The 23685-nt window shown below is 40.0% G+C and overlaps 2 protein-coding genes across 8 annotated transcripts in view; one reads left to right on the top strand and one right to left on the bottom strand.

Moving 5' to 3' along the window:
- The window catches only part of LOC143847353 (actin-related protein 2/3 complex subunit 1B-like), an 85074-nt gene that overhangs the window by 45232 nt on the left and 16157 nt on the right, over positions 1-23685 (top strand). The window contains exons 2-4 of one of the 6 annotated variants that reach the window (XM_077356152.1): positions 16875-16978; positions 17155-17228; positions 18950-19035. In XM_077356152.1, coding sequence (XP_077212267.1) covers positions 17159-17228; positions 18950-19035 — 156 coding nt within the window. In that variant the 5' untranslated portion in view covers positions 16875-16978; positions 17155-17158. Of the gene's footprint in view, positions 1-16855; positions 16996-17154; positions 17229-18930; positions 19036-23685 lie in introns of those variants that run through there. The other 5 variants (XM_077356156.1, XM_077356153.1, XM_077356157.1 and 2 more) reach the window with 5 other exon arrangements.
- Positions 37-15249, bottom strand: LOC143847348 (GDT1-like protein 4). Of its 2 annotated transcripts, none has more exons than XM_077356148.1 (10): positions 15123-15249; positions 14706-14832; positions 14555-14623; positions 14216-14371; positions 14020-14118; positions 13675-13747; positions 12404-12489; positions 9176-9259; positions 8842-8901; positions 37-415 (listed from the first exon to the last, which is right to left on the bottom strand). In XM_077356148.1, the coding sequence occupies exons 2-10, from the start codon at positions 14817-14819 to the stop codon at positions 227-229; spliced, it is 930 nt and encodes a 309-aa protein (XP_077212263.1). In that variant the 5' UTR covers positions 14820-14832; positions 15123-15249; the 3' UTR covers positions 37-226. The 2 variants fall into 2 exon arrangements, with proteins under 2 accessions (XP_077212263.1, XP_077212264.1); XM_077356149.1 differs by having other exon boundaries at positions 14706-14828; positions 15123-15241.

Genomic DNA, 23685 nt, shown 5'->3' with positions numbered 1-23685 from the left:
TTCTTAAATATTCTCTATTGTTTCTTGCACTTCAAATAATAAAGCAAAATTTATTGAATTGGGGTATAAAATACAAGAATGGACATACACTCTTTTTGGGATGCTATACAAACAACAGGCCCAGAATCAGTTTCTATCAGTGTCTTGCTTGATGAGTGAAATGAGCACCAATGAAAAGGAACAAATGGGCACAAGAGGCTAAAAAATTAATCAATATAATCTACAATCACAATGGAGGATAAAAGAAGGAAGATACAGAGAAGCCAAGGAAGAGCAGGCCTCCAATGGTTGCAACTGTGCCTTGAGAGATCCTGGATGCCAGCATGCTTCCTCCCACCACCGCAATTGATGTACAGATTGTGTGTCCTAGTGTTGCACCCACGGCAACTCCAAGTGCATTTTTGTGGGTTGCCAGCTGCAGGTTCAACAATTAAAACTAATCACCATTTCCACATCATCTCTGAAACAAAAAGCATGGGTTTCCACACCATCTCTGTAACATTCAGGTTGATGGTTTGCATACATCTTTTACCGAAAAAGCATGGGTTTGTCGGTAAAAGATGTTCAGGTTGATGGTTTGCACACATGCAGGGAACCAGATGTTCATGGTGTGACGTGCATATACTAACATAATGTGGATGGATTGCATGCAATTAATGAATATACATGTTGATTTAGATTTCAAGGTGGTATTGGTTGCACATACTGATGTAGCAGAGGTCACAGCTGGTCTGAGACTTTCCAACTAAACAAATGCTCCTAGGAGTGTAGTTCTGAATCTCATCTTCAGAACACATGTCCCTCCAGAAAGCTATATACTGAACATATCTTTTTCATTTAGTTCTTTTCTTTTGAACTACTTTAGGGTCCCCAAAGACCCAAAAGTTTTAACTTCGGTTAAGAGATAAGCCAATCATAGCAACTTGCTAGTAGAGATCCAAATGAACAGTATGTGCTACACCCAGTGTTGCAAAATGCGGATGTGGATCAAAACACGGCCAAAGAAAATCCTAATTAACTCGGCACGACGCGGTCAAGTACTCGGTTGACGCAGTCAAAACTCGGGAGAGACAGAGGAGTTTTTATTGACTCCGTAGGGCAAAATGCGGAAAGCGGAGGCAAGACGCGGCTCGCACAGCAGAGAAATGTGATCAAAAGCAGGGTGTAATCATACATCTCTATAAACTACATTAATTATGTCTTCACTCGTCTTGCAATCAGCCACTAATCCAACATAACAATTTGGAAATAGAAAAATTATCCATTTCAGGGCAAGACATTCCTGTGCATGTGAAATGATTTGGTTAGAAAAACGTGGAGCAATGCGGCAGAAAAGTAGCAGACGAAACATGGGTCAAGTTCAGACTGATTTTGATTTCTTTTTATGGTCACTGATTGGACCAATGAAGACAAGCAAGAACATGGGGGACGAAATTTTACTTCAATTGGCGCACTACAAACAATAAGAGCTCCAAGCAAAGCTCATAATGTTTAGATGAGCTTCCCCCGATGCTGTGCAATATAGAAAATGATGCACAATTTTTTTTAATGATAATTGAAATAATTTAAAAAGCTAGTTACATGAAGGGCAGAGATTACCCAAAATCCAATTCCTCCTTGAAAGCATGCACCAGCTCGCTACATCATTAGCTTCTCCAAATAAGTGAGACAAAAATATTCCCTTGTACATATATCAACCATCTCATCAATAATATGACCAAGCCATCATGGAAGAAGGAAACAAAGAACCATCCATCCAATGGCATTCTATCAGTCCCTTTGTATCGATAGCCTCCCACATAACTCCTGGACCATATGCAAATCCCATAATTAAGTGAAGTCGCATTGCTTTGTTTGAATCCTTACAACCTATTGGACCCAAGTATGCCCAATACTATCTCTTTTGTCATTTCTAAAAACCCCTCCAATTGACACCAACCCCACATATTACCCAACGACCATAGCCAAAATTAAACCTTAGTTTTAGGCAAGATGGACACCATTTTGTGTGCTTTTTTTTTCCTTCATAAAGTTATTTTTAACTCTCTCTTTTAACGTTCTAAAATGATATTACATCAATAATCCCCAAAATCCTTTCTTACAAGTGCTCACCTAATAACCAGGCTCTGGATGTCCAGAATTAGTGTTCCCTATTTTATCCTTGAAAATTTTGTGTTCCTTTCCTTCCAAACAATAGCAAGTGCAGAAATGGAACAAGGAACTTGGTCTCTCTCCAAGGTGATGGCAACAAGGGAATTCATGAAAACCCAATTCCCTACCCACCTTAGAGCCACTACACAAATTCCCCTAACCACTTTGCAACGAATAAATATATGGTTGACTCATCCACTTATATAACACACATCTACTAACCAAGTGAATCTTCTTCATCATCAAAAGGTCCAAACCACTAATCCTTTCCTGGAACGGCCTCCAACTAAAACCTGGGAATCTCAAGAGGCATGACTTTACATAATATAGGACATGTCGCAATCAACTAGAAGAGAGTGAAAGAACGATTTAGCCAAAAATCAACATGAGAACCCCTCTCCAATCGACCTCCATTTGAGAAACGAAAACCTTTTGAAATTTCCCAAGATGATTAAGGGGAAACCTCATCTTTAAATTTACAAAGAAACACCCACCCTAAAACAAACTTCCTCCCACTTTATAACAGTTCACAATAACAATACTAACCCCTATGTCACTATTCTGTTATTTTCTAAATTTAAGTAGTCAGATTGATTGAATTTTCAGTATTTGTGCAGTTTATATTGATATATTGTTTTTCTGTTTCTTTCTTGTTTTTTGAATGATACGTGTTGGAATATGTAACTTGCCTAAGGGCATTTAGGACTTTGTACATTCCTTTATGTTTTAGTATAAAGATATGAGTCAGGGGGAGATAACCCTAACTCATTTATTTTCTCTGTCTAAACTTTCGTCTAACATGGTATCAGAGCCTTAGGGTTTTCTGATCCCTAGGGTTCTCTAGCAGCCTCCATCTTCTCCGCCGCCCCCCTCGCCGCGAAACCCAACTCCGGGCCAAGTTTCATCGGAGGCAGACCGGCACACCATCTTTTTCCTCCTGAGGAGGAGCCATTCTCTCCGACCCGAAGGCAGCCCTCCCTCCCGCTCGCCACGTTTCTCTTCCCCTGCGCGAAGCTCCTGGTTCTGTACCCTCGCGCAGCAACCCCCCACAGAATTTCTACCTAGGGCGGAAATTATTTTCTAAGAACGAGGATTTGCCCCCCCCCCCCCGAAAATATTTTCTTCGCAGCTTGGAAAACTTTTTCCAGGACCGAGGATTTGCACCCCCGGAAAATATTTTCTCTCCAAGCTGGAAAACTTTTTCCAGGACCGAGGATTTGCACCCCCCAGGGAAATTTTTTCTGACCCCCCCCCCCCCCCCCTCCCCCACAAAATGCTGTGTTTCGCCCCGCATCAGAATTTTTTTATTCCTAGGTTTGCTGGTAAGCCTCACACCCCAAGTTTTTCAACCCACAACATTTTTCCGTCTCTTCCTTTCATCCCTTGGTAAACCCTACCACTCTTTTCTCCCTGTTATTATGTGTTAGATCTTCATCTCTTACCCTACTTTGATTCTTGTTTGTCTTTGCGGCTCCCTTCTGTGTCTCATGGCTTCCCTCTTGTCAAGCTTCGTCGATGCCCGTCATTCTTGGAGCCGCGTCTAGCTTTCTTGGCCTATCCTAGTTTGCCCACCTATTCTGTTATCTCCTGTTATTCGTCTTGGTTTGGACTGTCTGTTTCTTTCTTGCTTGTTGTTATGGAGGAGGTGCTTGACAATCCTTCCACAGGAGTGGCTCCTGGTGTTCGTCTGACACCCTCTTTGGCGTCTTCTTCGTCATCATCTCTCTCTGTGGATGGATCATTCCCACATATCACTACTGTTAAGTTGGATGGGGCAAACTATGTTACTTGGAAAGCAGCCGTCGAGAAGTATCTTATTGCCTGTGGGAAAGCCCACGTCATTCGTCGTGATCCTCCTCCTACGACGGATCTCACCTTTGATCGATGGGAACAGGATGATGCTCTTGTTTGCACCCTTCTGTGGCAGAGTATGGCCCTTTACATCTCTGGGCCCTTGATGCTTCTGCCTACTGCGAAACGGATATGGGATCAGGTTACTCTTCTTTACTCTGACGTGGCAAACATTAGTCGGATCTGCTCTACCTATTCTGAGTGGATGCGTTTCCGCCGTGGTGATCTTCCTCTTGCCACCCATTACAGCCAATTCGTTGGCCTCTGTCAGCAGCTTGATGTTTACATGCCGCTTACCACGGATCTCACAGAGGCTACCCGTCAGAGGGATCAGATCCGTGTTGTGCAGTACCTTGAGAGTTTGGGTCCAGAGTACATGCATCTTCGTCAGCAAATTATCGGTTCTTGCGCTATTCCTTCCCTTACTGAGGTTTACTCCCGCGTCCAGCAGTGCTCTCCTGGTGATCCAGTGATATCTGTTCCTATTGATGGTTCTGCTCTCGCGACCTATAATGGCATTACTCGCCCGCCTCGTGTTGGAGCCTCCTCTGGTCGTGGCCGTACCGGCCGTGGTGGTGGTCGTTCTGGTGGTGGCCGTGGCCGTTCTTTTTGCACTTACTGTCAGCACGAGGGACATTATATTGACCATTGCTATACCCTGCATCCCGAGCTTCGTCAGGCACGCTCGGCTCACATGGGTGCTACTACTGCTTCGGTTTCAGATTGCGCTCCCTCTGCTTCTGTTCCTGCACCAGCTAATTCCACCTATACATTATCCCGTGCTGATTATGAGGAGTTCCAACGTCTGCGGCTCAGTTCTCGTCCTCCCTCTGCAGGTTTCGCCCAGCCAGGTAGTTCACCCACTACCCTTCTATCTAGCTCAGGGTCATGGATCATTGACTCTGGCGCATCCAATCACCTGACTGGTAACTCTTCTCAGCTTCATTCTTTTCGCTCTTTCTCATCACCCTCTCAGTCTATCACCCTTGTTGATGGGTCCACTACACCTATCACTGGTGTTGGTCATATCTCCCCTCATCCTGCTCTTACCTTATCTTCTGTTTTATGTGTCCCAAAATCACCATTTAGTTCACTTTCAGTTAGCCAAATTACTAAATCTCTTCATTGTTCTGTCTCATTTTTCCCATCTTACTGTTTGTTTCAGGATCTCTCGACTGAGAAGACGATTGGAACGGGTCGTGAGGTAGATGGACTCTATCGTCTTGACTGCCGGCCGCCTACTGTCTTACATAGCTCTATGGATACATTTCAGTGGCATTGTCGCCTGGGGCATCCTTCACTTCAGCGGCTGCAGCAGACTTCTCTGGTTCCCGGACCTTTTTCTAGTTTTCAGTGCGAGTCCTGTGAACTCGGGAAGCACCGTCGTGTGTCGTTTCCGTCCCGGATCATTAGTCGAGTGTCTAGTCCATTTGAATTAGTCCATTCTGATGTATGGGGACCCTCTAGGGTCGCGTCTAATACTGGCTTTCGGTATTTTATTGTGTTTATTGATGACTTCTCACGCATGACCTGGTTATATTTACTTAAGAGTCGATCCGACGTGTTCTTTGCTTTTCGCACATTTCATTCTGAAATTAAGAATCAATATAATTGCAATATTAAATGTCTTCGTACTGACAATGCTAGAGAATATTTTTCTGATACTAATGGCTTTCAATCCTATCTCTCCCAACATGGGATTTTACATCAGTCTTCATGTGCGTACACCTCTCAATAGAATGGTGTTGCTGAGAGGAAACTTCATTATTTGCTTGAAGTAGGTCGCACTTTTCTTTTTCAGATGAGGGTTCCTAAGGCATACTGGAGTGATGCCCTTCTCACGGCGTGTTTCTTAGCAAATCGCCTTCCTTCCTCTGTCTTAGAGGGTGCCCCTCTTCTTTCGAGATTTTATCTCCTAGTAAGGAACAGTTTCCTCTGACACCTCGTGTATTTGGATGCGTTTGTTTTGTTCATCACCTTGGACCTGGCCATGACAAACTTGATCCCCAGTCTGAGCGTTGTGTCTTTCTGGGGTATTCCCGTACGCAGAAAGGCTATCGTTGTTATAGCCCTCGTCTGCGTCGCTGGTTTGTCTCAGCCGATGTTACGTTCTTTGAGTCTAAGGCATTCTTCCAACAAGGCGCGGCATCTTTCACCCTTTCTCTCAAGTCCGAGGTCTCGCTTCCCTTACCAGATCTACCTGCTTCTCTTCCGTCATCTCCTATTTCCATGCGGCCAGCTTCTGCAGCTTCTACTTCTTCTGCCACGTTGGAGAAGCCAGCTCCACCTAAAATTACACAGCAGTATCAGCGGCGCCAAGTTACAGATAGGTCTCTTCTACCTCCTCTCGCACAATCATCTTCTGAGCCGATGATCTCTCTCTCCCGCTCTCAGGTATCTTCTCTTCCGCCTTCCTCTGTTGTTTCTGATTCTCCTATTGCATCTCGTACGAGATCCCGTTCCACTGCACATCCTATTTCGAATTTTGTTTCTTATGATAAGCTCACCAGTACCTTCCAGAGCTTTGTTTCCTCCTTGTCTTCTATCTCTTTACCACAGTCAGTGGCTGAGGCTCTTGACCATCCTGGCTGGCGTGATGCTATGAACCTAGAAATTGGCGCTCTTCATAGTAATGATACATGGGATCTGGTTTCCCTACCCGCTGGTGCCCGTCCTGTTGGTTGTCGGTGGGTTTTCTCCATCAAATACCTCACTGATGGTACTGTCGAGCGCTTAAAAGCACGGTTAGTCGCGAAAGGATACACTCAGACTTTTGGTGTTGACTACACTGAGACATTCAGTCCCGTTGCAAAAATTCCCTCTGTCCGTGTGCTCCTGTCTCTTGCTGTTAATCATAGATGGCCCCTTCATCAGCTGGATGTGAAGAATGCCTTCCTCCATGGCGACCTAACTGAAGAGGTGTATATGGAGCAACCACCAGGGTTTGTTGCTCAGGGGGAGACTTCCTCTTACGTGTGTCGCCTACGCAAGTCACTATATTGCCTCAAACAATCTCCGCGTGCGTGGTTTGGGAGATTCAGTGAGGCAGTCATGCGCTTTGGCATGAAACAATGCGCAGTGGATCACTCAGTCTTCAGTTATCACTCTTCAGCTGGGTGTATTTTGTTGATAGTTTATGTGGATGACATAATCATCACAGGGAGCAATTCACAAGGTATACAACGTTTGAAAACCTTCTTGCAAAAGGAATTCTCTACTAAGGATTTGGGTCAGCTCAGGTATTTCTTGGGGATAGAGGTTGCTCGTTCCTCTAGAGGCTTGTTCCTATCACAGAGAAAGTATGTCTTGGACTTGCTAAAAGAAACAGGCAATCTTGGAGTTAAACCAGCTTCTGCACCCATGGATCCTAATGTGAAACTCGTTCCAGAAAAAGGAGAGTTGTTGGAGGATCCTGGCAGGTATCGCAGGCTTGTTGGTAAACTTATATATCTCACGGTTACTCGGCCAGATATTTCATATGCTGTTGGAGTTGTCAGTCAGTATATGAGCTCTCCACGTACTTCTCACTGGGCTGCGGTGACACAGATTCTTAAGTATTTGAAAGGGGCTCCAGGGAAGGGATTGATGTTCAAAAGACATGGCCATATGAAAGTTGAAGGCTTCCTCTGATTCAGATTTGGCTGGATCCCGAGTAGATAGACGGTCCACCACTGGGTATTGTACATTTGTAGGTGGCAATCTTGTTTCATGGAAGAGTAAGAAGCAGGATGTTATAGCTAAGTCCAGTGCAGAGGCTGAATACAGGGCAATGGCACAGACAAGCACGGAACTTATTTGGCTACGTTCACTTCTTTCTGAAATTGGCTTCATTTCATCTTCTCCTTCGCAGCTTTATTGCGACAACAAAGCTGCAATATACATTGCCAACAATCCAGTCTTCCATGAGCGCACCAAGCATATTGAAGTGGATTGTCATTTTATCCGTCAAAGAATCCAGAAATGAGAGATTTGCACTGTGTTTACTCGGTCAGGGGACCAATTAGCTGATATGTTTACAAAGTCCTTAAATAAGTCAAAATTGAATGATATATGTAACAAGCTAGGAATGTATGATATCTACATTCCAGCTTGAGGGGGAGTGTTGGAATATGTAACTTGCCTAAGGGCATTTAGGACTTTGTACATTCCTTTATGTTTTAGTATAAAGATATGAGTCAGGGGGAGATAACCCTAACTCATTTATTTTCTCTGTCTAAACTTTCGTCTAACAATACGGATTTTGCAAATGTGATTAAAAATGATGCCCATTGCCTCCCTACTGAGACAAAGTACCATTAACCATTAATTTCATATGCATTTGTGTACTTGTGTTAGTGTTTTACCTATTTTCATTGTTTATTTGATCATTTCTTTAGTTAAAATCTGCTTGTATACTCCTAGTTCTACTAGTAAAAAAAATTGACAAACATACAGGCAGGCAGCTGCAATGTGCTCACCAGCACATTACGAATTATACAAATTACTATAATTAAAATTATCTAATGATAATTTTATTTGAAGGAAGGAAATATGCCAAAAATCATTAAAATGGAAATGAACACAAATATATGGTGGAAACATTGTGTATTGCTTTGTTTCTGGGACTTAAAGAACCCATATCACCCAATTTACAGATCTATCGACAATGTTACCGATAAATATTACCAGTACTAACAATACACTGACCGACATTGACATTTTGAACCTTATGTGTAACACATAAAACAGATATGCAACAGACGTCCATATTCCAATTCAACCATAATAATCCAACTTTATAGATCGCAACAAGAAAGTATAATCCAAGAAAAACGATATGAAGGACAGAGATGTGCTTACCGCAATTGTTGCAATCTGGCTACGATCACCCCATTCAGCTAGAAAGGTTAAAATGAACGACTGCAAATAACATAAAAGAAATATATTAAGATAAGACTCTATAAATGATGTTGGCAGTATGGGTTTCTAGAGATGCTGCCAAGGATTATACATAAGGGAATAATTCAAACAAAAAGGTCTTAGCCCCACCATGTGTAAAGACTTCAAAATTTGTGTATAATAAAGGTGACAAGTACAGACATATACCTCCCATATGAAGCATAAAAACATCTAAAGAATGTTACCTTTGAGAACTCTAGCACTGTTGGAATTAACAATTATTAAAAGCATATACCTCCAAAAATATTGGTGTACAAAATCTTGAAAAGAAGCGGCGAATTGTTGTTTTGCCCTGTCCTGCCTCTAGTTTTTCTTCCACCTGCATAAATTGGTCAAGCAAAATTTTAAAATCTAGACCATTCCACGTAGCCTGAACACACATGATGTATTCACGTACAATATAACAGTGATCTTGTAAACTATGGGGAAATTGGGGGTTGATATGTAGCATGGCCACTCTCGATCCATATACCAAAGGCTATGGATTAGTGGGATAAGTCTTGGAGCCTTGAGTACATTAGAGAAAGAAGATTTTTGCTCTCAAGCTTGGTTGAACCACAGCCTCTCTTCTTTGTTTTTTTTTCTTCTTCTTACCGCAAATATACCTCATGGTCATTGGCCGCAAGCCCTCTCACCCAAACACCTCTCCATCACCCAACCTTCCAATCTCCACGTTTCCTCGCATACTCCCTCAACCCATCAACCTACAGTCCCTACACCCATAAAATCCCCACAAAACCTTGAAACCTATGATTTGTGGACACGGACACGAGTGTCGCATGTCGACATGGACACGGAGTGTCGGACACGGCAAACTCTCAAAATTTAGTAACGGGGACACGGCTAAAATAGAAAGTATATATAATTTTGATTTGTGGATATAGATTTGTGTGCCGAGTTTCAAAACAGATATGGGGTGTATGACATGGCAACCCCTAAAAATCAAGAAATAGTGGCACGCCCATACACGTACATACGTAAAAAGTTACCAACACTTCTAGCAGACAATTAAAAGTGTCGAAAAGAGTGTCTACACGTGTGGACACAGGTGTCGTTTCAGACACGACACGACACGTGTGTCAACAATAAATTCAAAGTGTCGGACAAATCATAGCTTCAAACAGTCCTAACTCCTAACCATCCTATTTTCTGCAACAACCAGTCCCTATTGACTGTAAACCAGCCAATCCACCCTCTTTTGGACTGTTTTGGACATTACAGTCCTAAACCCTGTAAACCAGTCCTAAACCTGCGATCAGTTCATTCACGTGAAGTATTCCAGCCCTAAACCTGCTCTGCTAACCAGTCCTAACAGTCCTTAGTGTGATAAACCGGTCCTAACAGTTCTCAACCTGTTTATTGCCCAAAACCAGCACCTAGACTAAAATCCCACATACCTGGTCCCTAATCCCATCGTATACTTTCTCGAGCACCACTTCTGTGGCCGTCCTGCATTAACTTTGTATCAGAGCCTCATGTATAGTATAATACTATAATGATCCTTCTGTACACATGATACGCACACACCGAAAGAAAATGGCTCCTAACATTTTAACAGTGTAGTAGATTTTTAAAATGAATGTTCCACGGAGCTCCCCTTCTCTGGCCACAGAAGCGTCTTGAAAGGAGTCAATCAATTAATTGCAAACTTGCAAAACAATCAAGTAAAAGCCCTTAGAAGATAAACTCATAATAGATGACAGGAAAGTAAATACACTGAAAAGATTATACTGTATTCAAGATACTAAAACTTGCAGGTATCGAGCATACATTGTCACATGGAAAATATTTGATAAAGAAACAGATACATGAAAATTAGCTCAATGGCACTATGGTGCAAGCAAGTAAATGGACACCAGGCAGAAAGGTCACAATGCAAGTGACACGTATAACAAAAAATATGCAGTTATGTGTTGTTGCAGCAGAAAAACTAAGCAAACTCAAGTAACAAACGCCCATCAACCTAAACAGATGCCATGCAGAGATAAATCCACACAGAAATTGATATCATGTACCATACATTTCTGCATATGTTCGGTTAAGAAAAAAACTTTAAGGTAATTGTTTGAAAATTTGGGAATTATTCAGGAAACAATCGGGGAAATTAAAAATAAGAATAATAAAAATACAAAAAAAAAAGAAAAGAGGAATGCTACCCATGTTGGCACGCTTCAACCCCAACCCCCCCCAACACACTAACCATGTTGGCACGCTTCAACATGATAAGATTGTGGTTGGTGCATTCAATGGTCGCATTCTAGACACCTAACATGCCAGAGATGGGCCCTCTAAATGCACCAACCACAATGGTGGCGCCAGAGAGTGCCAACATTGTTGGTGTGTCGAGATAGCATTTCTCAAAACCAAATACCAAGAGGTTCTTAGATTTTTATTTTTATAAGAGATGAAATGAATGGAGCTTACGTGAGGCTAAGCATGGAATTTCCTTTTCACAGGATAAGTAAATCATTACTCGAGACTAAAATTGCACAACATTTGTATTGATATTTTTATCACTTCTTTAAAAGAGAAACTATTCGCTTTTCCATTTTGTCTCTACTTAGAGCAAGTTTGGCGTTTTAATTCATTCTTACTTTTTCCTCGTCTTTCTTCCATGTTGTCATCCCCACCCATATTTGCCACCACATCCAACTTCTTTGCAATTCACAACAAAACTACCCATATCTCTTTTCTTTAAGAAAGAGATAAGTTTTTCCATTTTAGTCTCCGCTAACGGCAAGTTAGGTGTTTTAATTTATTCTTCCTTCTTCCTCGTCTTTCTTCCTTTTTGTCATCTCCACCCTGTTGTTTTGCCGCAACATCCAACGGCCTTGCAACTCATGACAACACCGCCTTCAAAACTGTCGCCTCACTATAAGACCACTCTGGGAAAATTCACAAACTATTGCTGGTCAGGATGAGAGAGAGGATTTCTTTCTCCAAACTTCTCCCCTTTTTGATATAAGCATTCACTACAAGGCCTAAATTCATTTGATATAAGCATTCACTACCTTCCATCTGACATAAGCTTATTGGCAACCAACAATATGCCGGAATATGATCCAACAGACAGCATAATAAAAGAAGACACAATAACGAACTTAGCAATTCAAATTATTTGGAAAAGAATAGTGGCAACCAATAATATGCTGGAATATGATCCAACAGACAGCATAAATAAAAGAGAAGACACAATGATGAACTTAGCAATTCAAAATTATTTGGAAAAGATTGAAACCCCACAAAAACACCACTAGATCAAGCACCAGGGATTTTGAATCCCCACAACCCCAACCCCCCCCCAAAAAAAAAAAAACACCCACCCCCACACACAAAAAAAACATGTTACTGTCGAGGCAGAAGTTTTAAAACCCCTAAAAGTGGATACTTAATTTGAAGATTCAGTTACAAATATTACACAATCATAAAGTAAATCTACTGATGAGAATAAAAAAACACATACTTCTTCTATTTCCTTTTTCTGTGATGCCTTTGAATCTGATCTCCAAGCAATATAGAGCAGACGAAACCCGAAAAACGCATAAAGAACTGCATATGAAAAGAACCCAAGGTTACCATAGCCTAGTAAAGAGTACCAAACAACCACACAGACCCCTAGCCTGGTAAAGAGTACCAAACAACCACACAGACCCCTACTAAATAGTAACACATTATTTCTCTAGCCAACAATACAAGGGGGTATTAAAAAGGAACAGCAAGAAGCAGATGAAAAGTTACATAAGGCAGTACAAAAAGACATTTATGTGGAACAGGTCCACTAATTTGTTACAGAAATTAAGTTACTAGTTGAAAAGAATCGCTACACCAGTTTCTAAACAAAAAAGACAAGCAAGTTGCATCATGTTCACCCTTTCAAGAAAACTAACTGGAGAACTAGAAAAGACCTAGACATGTAATTGAACAACTCCCAAAGCAGAGCAAGTACCCAGGCCCGAACATCACTATGTACAAACACAAATGGTGCATGAGAAGCATGAGTACATAAATGAAAAGGCAATTGAGTACGTTTACAAAGAGAGATTCACAAATGGAAGGCAATAGAAGTCTAGAAATATTAACTTATTCCTACCCAAACCAGAAGTAGGTAGCGAGGGGTCTAGAGAAGAAGAAATGCAGGAAGCAAAAAGCTCTAAATTTTTGGAAGCGAACAAAAAGTGCACGGAAGGATTGGGGCTATAGCAGGTTTCAGAGAAAGGGTTAATATAGGCTAGCCTACAAGTTGTAGGAAGAACTCTGCGGCTAAATAAAATTACAAGTTTTACGGATTTATAGTTTCACATGTTTCGTTCATGTAGGTCCACGTAAGTTTTTTTTTTTTTTTTGAAATTGAAGATGAGAATTTAGGTTTTAAATATATTATTTTTTTAACTACGCTCCTTCAACATTAGCAAAAAGAGAAAACACTTAATTAAGAGGAGCGCATAGGAAGCACTTTGGTAGAGGCTGGGAACAGTGCTTTACCTAAATTTAGGGTGCGAGAACTTAGCTTCAGAAGCAAACTTCTCATACAACTAGGAAGCTTCTCGTAAGTATGAATTAAAATCCAACATGAACAAGACATCTTGTGCTAAATGTCCATGAAATGCAAGTAGACGTCGGTAAATCTACTACTACAAACAGAGAAAAGGCACAGCCAACTAAAATACGAAAAAACAATCTGATTCAGCAGAAAATGATGGCTTGGTAACTTAGAAGCAGTTAGTGACAAAGTACCTGTAGCTGCACTGTTTGTGTGCTTCCTGGAGATCAAGTTGGGTACGATTCTTCCAAGCCCAGTTGAAAGTACCTAATGTGCAAGTAAAATATGTTCCAGGTTGGCAACGTTAAAACAAAGCTAACTAGTCATTTCCAAAAAAAAAATGGCTACTACTAGACCCAATAATGGACGGAACCTACCACTGTTATGTTACCTACCCACAAAAAAAAACTTCAGAACAGAGGATACGAATTTTAATGATCATCACAAAACTGGAGTAGAACCAGAAGATTAAAAAAAAAAAATCTCGCTCCAAAAAAAAAAAAAAAAAAAAAAAAACCATGTCAATTTCTCACACTCACCGTCATCACAATTAGGGCAGTGAGTGCCCCAGATAGAACAATTGACTTTGGATGGCGCATAGCCATAAGTGCTGCTATTATAAATGTTTCATCTCCGATCTGGCAATATTTTCAGTTGATGGCATTTATATCAGAACAAGATAGAACAAAAGATTAAAACAGAAAATGGTTAATGATTGGAATTAATAGTGCGAACCTCGCTGACAATAATCATTGACAAGCTTGCGAAAAAAGCATCAAAAACACCAAGATCACTTTGTTCCGAATTTCCACCAAGATCAGTTCTCTTAATACTGAATTCTCCTTCATCATGTTCACTTGCAGACTCGCCTTGGAGAGAGGACAGGTCTATCTGTCCAAAGAAATATACAAACATATACTAGCAAAAATGAGAATAATACACAGAGAAAACCAATCATATGCACTATTATAGCACACATTATAATAATTTCGTATTTCAGGGACAAAAATCAAAATCTTCTGATTTTCTAAAGAGAATGAGAAGAAGTAATAAATCATATAGAAATTTACTCACTTTACTACGCCTATCCAGGAATCTGACAGATTCACTAGAAAAATTTTCACCAGTCTCCTCCCCGACTTCCTTCAAATTAAATAAATAAAAATTTATAAACAAACACCAGATCCATACGAATTTTAAAATGAAACGAAATGAATTTATTTACCTGAGCATATACAGGCGAGAGGATCGCCGATGAGAACGTGATGACGAGGAGGAAGAAGAGTGAGGAAAGAGAAAATCCACATCTAGGGCGTGTAGATGGAATCATGATCCGCATTTTCAAACCCTAGCTTCAGATTCCAAACAGAAAAAAAAAAAATCGAGAGAGAGAGAGAGAGAGAGAGAGAGAGAGAGAGAACCGAATCTAGATCTGCACTTCCCTAGAGACAGAGAAACGGATCGAAACAGAAACTCTCGATCTCGTGAAATATCGGAGAGATGAGAGCAGATCTGGTTTAAATGATAATGAATGGCGAAATTTGAAGGGAGGGGGCTTGAATTCTTGAGGAGGAGAGGGAAATTTTTCTGAAAATGAGAAGGAATTTACAGAGGGGTGAAAATTAGGGTTTGGAGAACTTACAGAGAGATGGAGATATCTTGAGATTGAGAGAGATCTTGCATATTTTTTATTCTTGCAGAATCTTCGAATTTGGGTCTCGAAAAACAGACCACCGTCCAAAAATCATTCACCTTGTTTTAAGGCCGTGTTCAACGGAAGGTGTGATAATTGTACAATTAGCCTTTAAAATAGGGAAATGATAAATTCGCACCCCCTGTAGGATGATTCACATCCCCTGTATACATCAAAAAGCGTTAAAGTCTGCCACAGCTGACGTGAGCAGTGATGCGAATCATCCTACAGGGGGTGCGAATTTTTCATCGCCCTATTCTAACATCTAACTTTTAGGAACTTGTGCCACGTGTACATGATCAAATCCATTGATCGCAACTAGATCGGAGAATCCACAGATCCAGAGAGTCAAACACCTTGATCGGATGCCGACAAAATCAACGGTCTCGATCGTTTACATGTCCCTATGTGCCCAATGTGGATCATTTGCATTGATCCCAAGAATGACAATCGAACTATTAGGAATATTCGATTGGAATGATCCAATGTCATCTACAAGGGGAGATATGATTTGAAGATTCCATACCATGCAGAGATCAAGTGGGTAGGCCCTAGTATACAATGGGCCCACTTCATTGGATGATCCAAATCATTCATTTATTGGGCCCTAATGGAAGAAATATTATATCCCCACAAAGCATATGATCCTAACCATCTGATGTGTAGAGGTTTCTATAATGTTTCATCCCTCTACAAATCAGAAGGTTAAGATCATCCGATGAAGATGATTTTTCGAGGCAACGCCTATTTACGTAGGTCCCGACTATTGAATGGTCTGGATTATCCGATAGAGTGGACCCACTATATTTTTGTAAAGGTTTATTGCAAAAGAAGTCTTCTATTTTGCTTTATTTGCAAAAAGAGTCTTCTAGTTTAACAATTTGCAGACAGGTTTGAGTGAATTTTGCAAATAAGGTTAGTTTGTGACCAAATAACCCATACTAGATTTTGGGCGATGATATTGTCACCCCCCCTGCGTACGCATTCGCCCCCCTTATTAATGCTTTTTGACGTCAAATCAAGCCAAAAGGGGAGCGAATGCGTAATTTAGGGGGGGTGACAATATCATCGCCCTAGATTTTTTACTTGTTTGAAAGGCAAAAATGTCCTCATAGTATTACAGTGAGATTTTAAAGGCGGGACCCATTTGCTAAAACGGGTCACACTGTATTACAGTGAGATTTTATATGATGTGTGGCCGTATGAATCATATTTTTAAATAAGTATGGTACGGCCCGCTACACAGGATGATCCAAACCGTCCATTTTGTTGGGACAAAAGTAAATAGGATGTGCCCCCAAAATCATTTCAACAGAATGATCCTATACCTATGTAGAGTGACTGCACATTATGGAAACTTCTATAGATCCTAGGGTTAGGATAATCCTATGGAAATGATTTTTGGGTCACAACTTATTTACATTGTGACCCTACAAATGGGCGGTTTGGATGATTCTATGGAGTGGCCCCTACCTTACTTTTTGAAAAATACAGGTTCATGCGCCCACACATCGTATAAATCTCGTATTCGGGGCTCATTACAATCCCTTGCAAGAATACGTGGGAAAAATCATTGCTGGTGAAATTACGAAAATAGCCCCAATTTCTATAGAAATAACAAAACCTCCGCTCGGCAGGTGCCTCCCCTAATCATCCCCCGATTTCACACAAATCACACGCATTCCCTTTTTAAAACTCACTCTCTCTCTCTCTCTCTCTCTAAAAACAACAGAAAAAGCTCTATCTCTCTCTCTCTCATTAATTTCCTCATCAGCCTTCATAGTATATGAATTCTTCTTCTCCTTGTGCGTTTGGAATCTGTGTATTTGCATACTCACTTCTCTTTCGATCTCTCTCCTCGCCATTGATTTATTTTTTCCGTTTTATTGTACTGAACTAGGGTTTTATAGTAGTTTTTTTTTTGGAATGGTAGGGTTTTACAGTATTTGACTCCTCGAAATTCTGTGAAATGTTTTTGCAGAGGCATGGCGGCGGTTGCAGTTCATCAATTTGCGCAATGCATTACTTGCCATGCTTGGAGCCCCGATCACACTAGTAATGTTTTAAATTGTTATTGTTACTATCTGATTTATTATTTTTTAACCTTCATCCTCGATCCACTTTCTTTCTTCGTTTATTAAATTAAACAATTGATTGCGTTTTATTGAAGGTTTAATTTTGGTTTTTATGAACGGTTATTCTTTAATCTCCCTCCTGTTTCTGATCTTCAGATTGAATGTGTCTCTTTAACTGAATTTAGGAAATTTTGTTATTTATGTATTGGCTTGCTGGAAAAGAAAAGAAATTCAAAGGACCTTTAATTGAGTCTGAAATTAACTTGGGGCCTTGTGAAATTTGGTAGAACATTCTCAGTGCTTGTTAGATGACAAGGAATGTAAAGGTGTACCTTGTTGGGGGTTCCACGCGAAAGTAAAGATCCCACATCCTCAGGTTGTTTTTGGTTGCGCAAAAGCTAGGATAGTTCAGGGGTTTTGCTTTGCATTTGGGGTGCCACGTCAGCAAAATCTCTTGTTTGGTTGCCAATGTAGCATTGAAATCCCTAGAGACTACCAGACAAAAGTTTCATAGGCAATTATTTCATATTTGGTGACATGGCATCCATGTCCCCTCCTTATACCTTCAAGCCAAATTTCTCAAAAAAACATAGAATTTGGCTTGGAGAATTATGCTTTTTCTCTTTCTTTATCTTCCACTCTCTTCTCTTTCCATATTGTTATTGACACACCCTCCCACTACTCTATGAGGTTGGCAGCCAAACACTACTTATCACTATTCTACAAGGTAAATCCTAGGTAAATCAAATGTTCGTCTCCTCGCTATTGACTACTTATTCCACTAATCTACTAGGTAACTATCTGCTGCCAAACAGAGCTTAGCATCTAGCTTTTAAGGGTGAGTTCTACACGGATCCCAACAGAACCTATCTCTGTCCGCGAATAATCGAGCCCCTTTTCCAACGGTGCAACTTGGGGTGCAGAGCTGATTAGTAGGTTAGGTGATGTTTATACTGCAGCAAGTTTTGGGTCGAACAGATCAATTTTTTCTATGTAAAATTTTGCAAGTAATTTTTTGTAAATGTCTGAATTCTTCCTTTTCCATGGTTGTCCATTTTACATAGCAGTCTTTCTGGTGTGAGTTTCCTGTTTCGTGTATTGAAGAGTGTCGTAGGGTAGTTTAGGCATTATATGTATGTTGAGGGGTATTAGAGTCTTTGAACACATGTTTCCCTAGTTGGGCCTATATATACATCATATTACATGGGAGCTCCCTAGTGGAGACTCTCCATTCCTCTTCTTCGTCCTCTCTACCTTATCCTCCACCATTTATAACAGTGTAGCTCTGAACCTAGCAAAGCCGTGATTTCCTTTCCATTACTGTTTCAGCCATCTTTCTCATTTTCTACCCCTTTCTAAACCTACTTTTCATTTTCTTATGTCCATTATCATTTTAAACTATGACACAATGAATGCTTCTTCATCAACTGATATACAACTGATATATAGCGCTATAGCAGTAACTGGGTCACTTGGTATGCAACTTTCAGTGATTCATTTGAAATCTTATTGTTGCTGAAGTCATATATTTCATTGTCAAAAGCCTTTGGTTGATGATATATTTTATAGGAAGATAAGTAGGTGTGTCCTATATAGGATGTTTCTCTAATTCCAAGTTATTTCAAGCATTTTCTCCCTGTGATTTATCTCTCATAATTTATTTTCTTGCAAGTTTGTGACAGGTGGACTTTCCTTTTGTAGTGGTTGCAATTTGTCCAAACAACAATGAAGTTCATATCTATAAATCCTTGCTGGACAAGTGGGAGAGAGTACATGTTCTTCAGAAGGTACCTTGCCCAATATTCATGCTTCATTTCTGTAATCTTTGATTGAGAAATGTCAAATTCCCTTCTTGCTGATCCTGTGTGGTGCAAACCAGGGTTCACAGGTCATTTTCTGGTGACTTTGGAGCTTAGGCAGTTAGATTTTTCATAAAGATTCAAAGCCATAAAATAGTTAATCAGTAGAAATCAACTTGTCCAAGCAAGTTCTAATCAATGGAAAAATCAACTAATTAATCAAAAGAACTCAGATCTCAATATATGTGTATCAAATAAATCCGATCTACTAAATAATACCTGACTATGGCCAAAAGCATCTAGCTGGATATAGAAATATGGGAGGTTGATAGGTTCAGTGTATAATATAAGTATAAGGGAAATAGAATGGGAATGATTGGGGTGTTAAGGTTGAGGGGAAAGATTCAAAGGGGAAATATGGGTAGGCTAATGGGAAGAGAAATGTAGGATTCATACCTGGGATGATGTGCTGGGCCTTGGGCCTTGGGCCTTGGGCCTTGGTTGTCTTGCTGCTGCCTGCAGGTAGTCTCCTAGATATAAAACAGGAATAGCTAGGGTGGAGATGCAAAGGGCTGATGTCAGCCACAAGAGGGAAAGGAGGAGAATATAAGAAAAAAAACAAGGGAATAAAATATGGGAGATCTAGTAGAGAAAGAGGGAGAAGAGACTGAGAAAGGAAGGGAAAAGAGAGTGTCCCCTTCACCGAATCGTGAATGGGAAGGTAGAGAAGGTGGAGGAAGAAAAGAGGAAGAGGAGAAAGAAGGAGAGAAGAGAAGTGAAGGGGTGTGGCGCGCGCGCGCGCGTGTGTGTGTGTGTGTGTGTTGGGGGGTAGGTGGAGGCTCCTTTTTTTTTACTTCTTCAATGTGTTTAGCGTAAGGGGATTTAGGGGTCTTTATAGCAGGGTGGTGTTGGGCAAGTGGTGGGCCCCTATAGGAATTCATTAAGGTAAAAGAAACTGAAGTGAAGGGTTAAGTGGTGGGCCCTATGGATAAACCAATATGATAAAAGATAATACTAGCTTGGGTTTAAGTGATGATGGGGCATGGTATGGGCTTGGTTTTAAGTGATGGTGGGCCATGGTAAAAGGGAAGAAAAAGGGCCATGTGTGGTCTATGGGAAAAAAGGGAAAAGGGTAGCCATATGTGATGTGGATCACATCATACAGTTTGGGAAATGAGGTCAGTGATTTATTTGTTCCATTCGATTTTTTTTTTAAATGTAAACAAAAAAAAAGAAGGAAAAGGTTAGCCATATGTGATGTGGATCACATCATGGAGTTAGAGAAATGAGGCCAGTGATTTATTTGTTAGCCCCATTCGAATTTTATGATCATCTTATCATACTTGGAATTAAAAGATAAAGAGAATAATGCTTTATACTTTTAGAATTTCCTTCAATTGTTATTATTATTGAATATTATGGGTTTTTTTATATTTTGTATGAATATATTCTTTTTGGATACGTTATATTGGAAAATTGAAATATGTTCTTCACTAGATAATGCAGTCCTCAATATTTAGGTTCACTCACTTTGTATGTATTTAGGGTCACGCACTTTCTATGACAAGTACGATACACATATCTCCATGCAGCCCACAATTTTAGCAAAATGTTGATATGGATATGGAAATGCAGGTGATACTCCGCAGTTCCCAGGACTTGGATATGGAGTTGTGTATGGGATTATTGTGGTCAATAAAAACTATAGTGTTGTTCATATTAATTTGATGATGAAAAAAATTATGAGCTGGAAAAAATTATGTATTACTTTTTTGCATTGTTTTCATGTATCTATATAAAATAATTAGCAAATAAAATATAATATTGGTAATGCTACTATAAGAAGTTCCTTAGATAAGATGCAAGTGAAGCTTCATGATTGGAACCATTGCATGACATCAACATGCTGTAAGTTGGTCATTCGGCGGCTTCTCCATGGAAGTGCCATGGCCCAAATATGCTTATATTGGACAATTCTAACCATCTCGATCGTGGTTGTTCCCTTATTCTCCTTTTAATGGAATTACCTTACCACTCAAAAAAAAAAACGTTGTTTAAAACTCTCAGAGTCGACTAGGTTTTTACCTTGGCCTAAATTTCACTTGAGTTCGAGCTCTGCCCTACGAAGACAAAAAAAGTCCTTTGATAGCCCAACTTAATGGAAATTTGACCATGCCAATCATTGACTTGCTCGAGTGACTCCTTTTTACCTTGGTCTCATCAAGTCTGAGTTTATATATATATATATATATATATATATATATATATATATATATATATATATATATAGAGAGAGAGAGAGAGAGAGAGAGAGAAGTGTAGCTACACATACGTGTAGCTAACTTAGCTACACCGACGGCTTAAAATACAGTGGGCCCCACATTGTTTGGGTGATGCAAACCATTCATTTGATGGGCCCTCACATAGATAGGGTGTGCCCAAAAAATCAGCTCCATAGGATCATCCCAACCCTACGATTTGTGAAGGCAAAAATGGACGTGTAAAAACCTTCACAAATCTATCCATTTTCGCCTCCACAGTTTGAAGGGTTGGGATCATCTAATGGAGCTGATTTTTTTATCACACCCTATCAATGTGAGGGCCTATCAAATGAATGGTTCGGATCACCCAAACAATGTGGGCCCACTGTATTTTAAGTCGTCGGTGTAGCTAAGTTAGCTACACGTATGTGTAGCTTCACTTAACTCATATATATATATATATATATATATATATATATATATATATATATATATATATCATACGAAGATTACATAAGATAGGGACCAGGAGTCCCTGTATGTTTTACAACGTATGGGATCCAGGAGATCATCCCCCGGCCAAGAGGAAAAAACCCATAATTCCTTAAGTCACTTCATAATCATCCCATACTTAGAGTTAGATCCTTCTAAAGCTATCACTGACCAAAAAACAAAGTGATCCCAAGAGCCCTGAAAAACCTTACAAAACCCTGATAGATACTTATCAAAAAACCTGTACAGTCTTCTAATAAAGGTCTTGGATGAACTCCCCTTAAGATGAGCATTTTTGTAATTCCGATAGAAATCGTTCAATCTCGGATGCAAAAACCTCCTCATCTAGACTGATAGTCAAGAGCTCCTCATCGTTTAGATCCTTTTCTTTGGATGCCCTTTTCCGTTTGATCATAGCCTCCAACTTCTGAATCCCCACCGCCTTATCTGCATCCCATCGAAGAAGCCTAAGATTCATTTAATCTTCCAAAAACTTGGTAAAGAATCAAGTCTGAGTTTTTAAATGCTGATTCTAACTATTTGATTGGTAGTATGCAAATGGATTGTCAAAGAAACAAAATAGAAACAATTCTTGTTCAAGTGGTTCGAGAAGAGTAGAGGCTTAGGGCGGGGTTGTAGGGTATTTTATTTTTTTTTATTTTTTTTATTTTTTATTTTTTTTTGGGGGGGGGGGGGATTAGGTTTTTGGAAAAAGTTTGGTTTGGTGAGGTCTCTAAGTGCCATGCATATCTAAGCCCATTTAGGTTAGTTATCAATATGGGTAAACCACTTGAGATTATTAAAGCAGGATGGGGGGAGGAGTAACGTGAGACTTGGGGTTTCATGGGCATCTCAAGGAAGGCACCAAGAATTGTGGTCAGTCTTCGCTAGTTAAGTTAGGGCTTGTTCAATCCTAATGTTTTATTAATTTTCTTTGTTCTTTATTTTTGTTTTTCTAATCAAAAGAATAAATCTTTATTCATTATTTTTGTTTTTCCAATCAAATCCTTTTATTTGGTCGTCATTAATGAGTTAGCTTCCGCCTTAAAATCTTCAATTTTTTGGGGCGTTCAGATTCTCCCAAGAGTTGGTGCTTATTGTTAAGCTTTGGTTGGAGGAGCATGTATACATGCAACATTTTAAAAAGAAAGAAATTCATCTTGCAACTATGGGTTTTTTAAGGGAGTAGGCATCGGCTAGCCACTTCTTTGTTTATTACAAGGTGCCGTCAATGTGTGATCCTTCTCCTCAAAAATTTTGTTTTCTCAATGACTTCTCGTGTCCATATTAGTTGTAGATCCTTTTGAAGTGGTCTTTCTTGGTTTTGGAGATGAAGGCAATATCCTTTGGAGGATCACTGCTTTTGTGGTTATGTGAGGTCTATGGAATGATAGAAATCGAAGGACGTTTTAGGAGGAGATAACCTTTCTTTGGTGGTAGCCAGAAAAATTTAGCTGTGCAAATTCATTGGGCTATAGGGAGGAAGGACTTTTGGGAAGTGTGATGGATGATCCCCATTGTAATTGGAAGGAAACTTTGTGGAGTTCACAAGCAAAGACAAAGTTGTAGCTTCAGGGCTCCTCTCAGTGTTCAAATACTCGCAAGGTGCCATGACCCAAATATACTTATATTAGACAAGGCCAAGTCCAACCACTGTTTAAAAACTCCCCGAGTCTACTCGGTTTTTAAATTGGTTGAGTTCTCGCATGAGTCCGAGTTCTGCCCTACCAAGGCTATAAATAGTCCTTTGACTTGCTTAATGCAGAATCGACCAAGCCAATTATTGATTTGTTCTTGAGTTGACTGCTTTTTACCTAGGTCAAGTTTGAGTTTTTAAATGCTGATTTTAACAATTTGATTGGTAATATGGAAATGGATGATTAAA

Source organism: Tasmannia lanceolata, unplaced genomic scaffold (assembly GCF_043159265.1).
Source record: "Tasmannia lanceolata isolate RefF3 unplaced genomic scaffold, GAP_Taslan_0.1 ptg000015l, whole genome shotgun sequence".
Classification (NCBI taxonomy): Eukaryota; Viridiplantae; Streptophyta; class Magnoliopsida; order Canellales; family Winteraceae; genus Tasmannia; species Tasmannia lanceolata.
This window is presented reverse-complemented; position numbering and strand designations above follow the sequence as displayed.

Bases quoted from the DNA above. Each gene is read 5' to 3' on its own strand.
- LOC143847348 (XM_077356148.1), bottom strand. From the start codon at position 14,819: ATGCGGATCATGATTCCATCTACACGCCCTAGATGTGGATTTTCTCTT. The intron at 13,748-14,019 runs GTGAGTGTGAGA...CTTGCACATTAG, and splicing joins CTGCCCTAATTGTGATGACG to GTACTTTCAACTGGGCTTGG. The intron at 416-8,841 runs GTAAGCACATCT...TTGAACCTGCAG, and splicing joins GCCAGATTGCAACAATTGCG to CTGGCAACCCACAAAAATGC.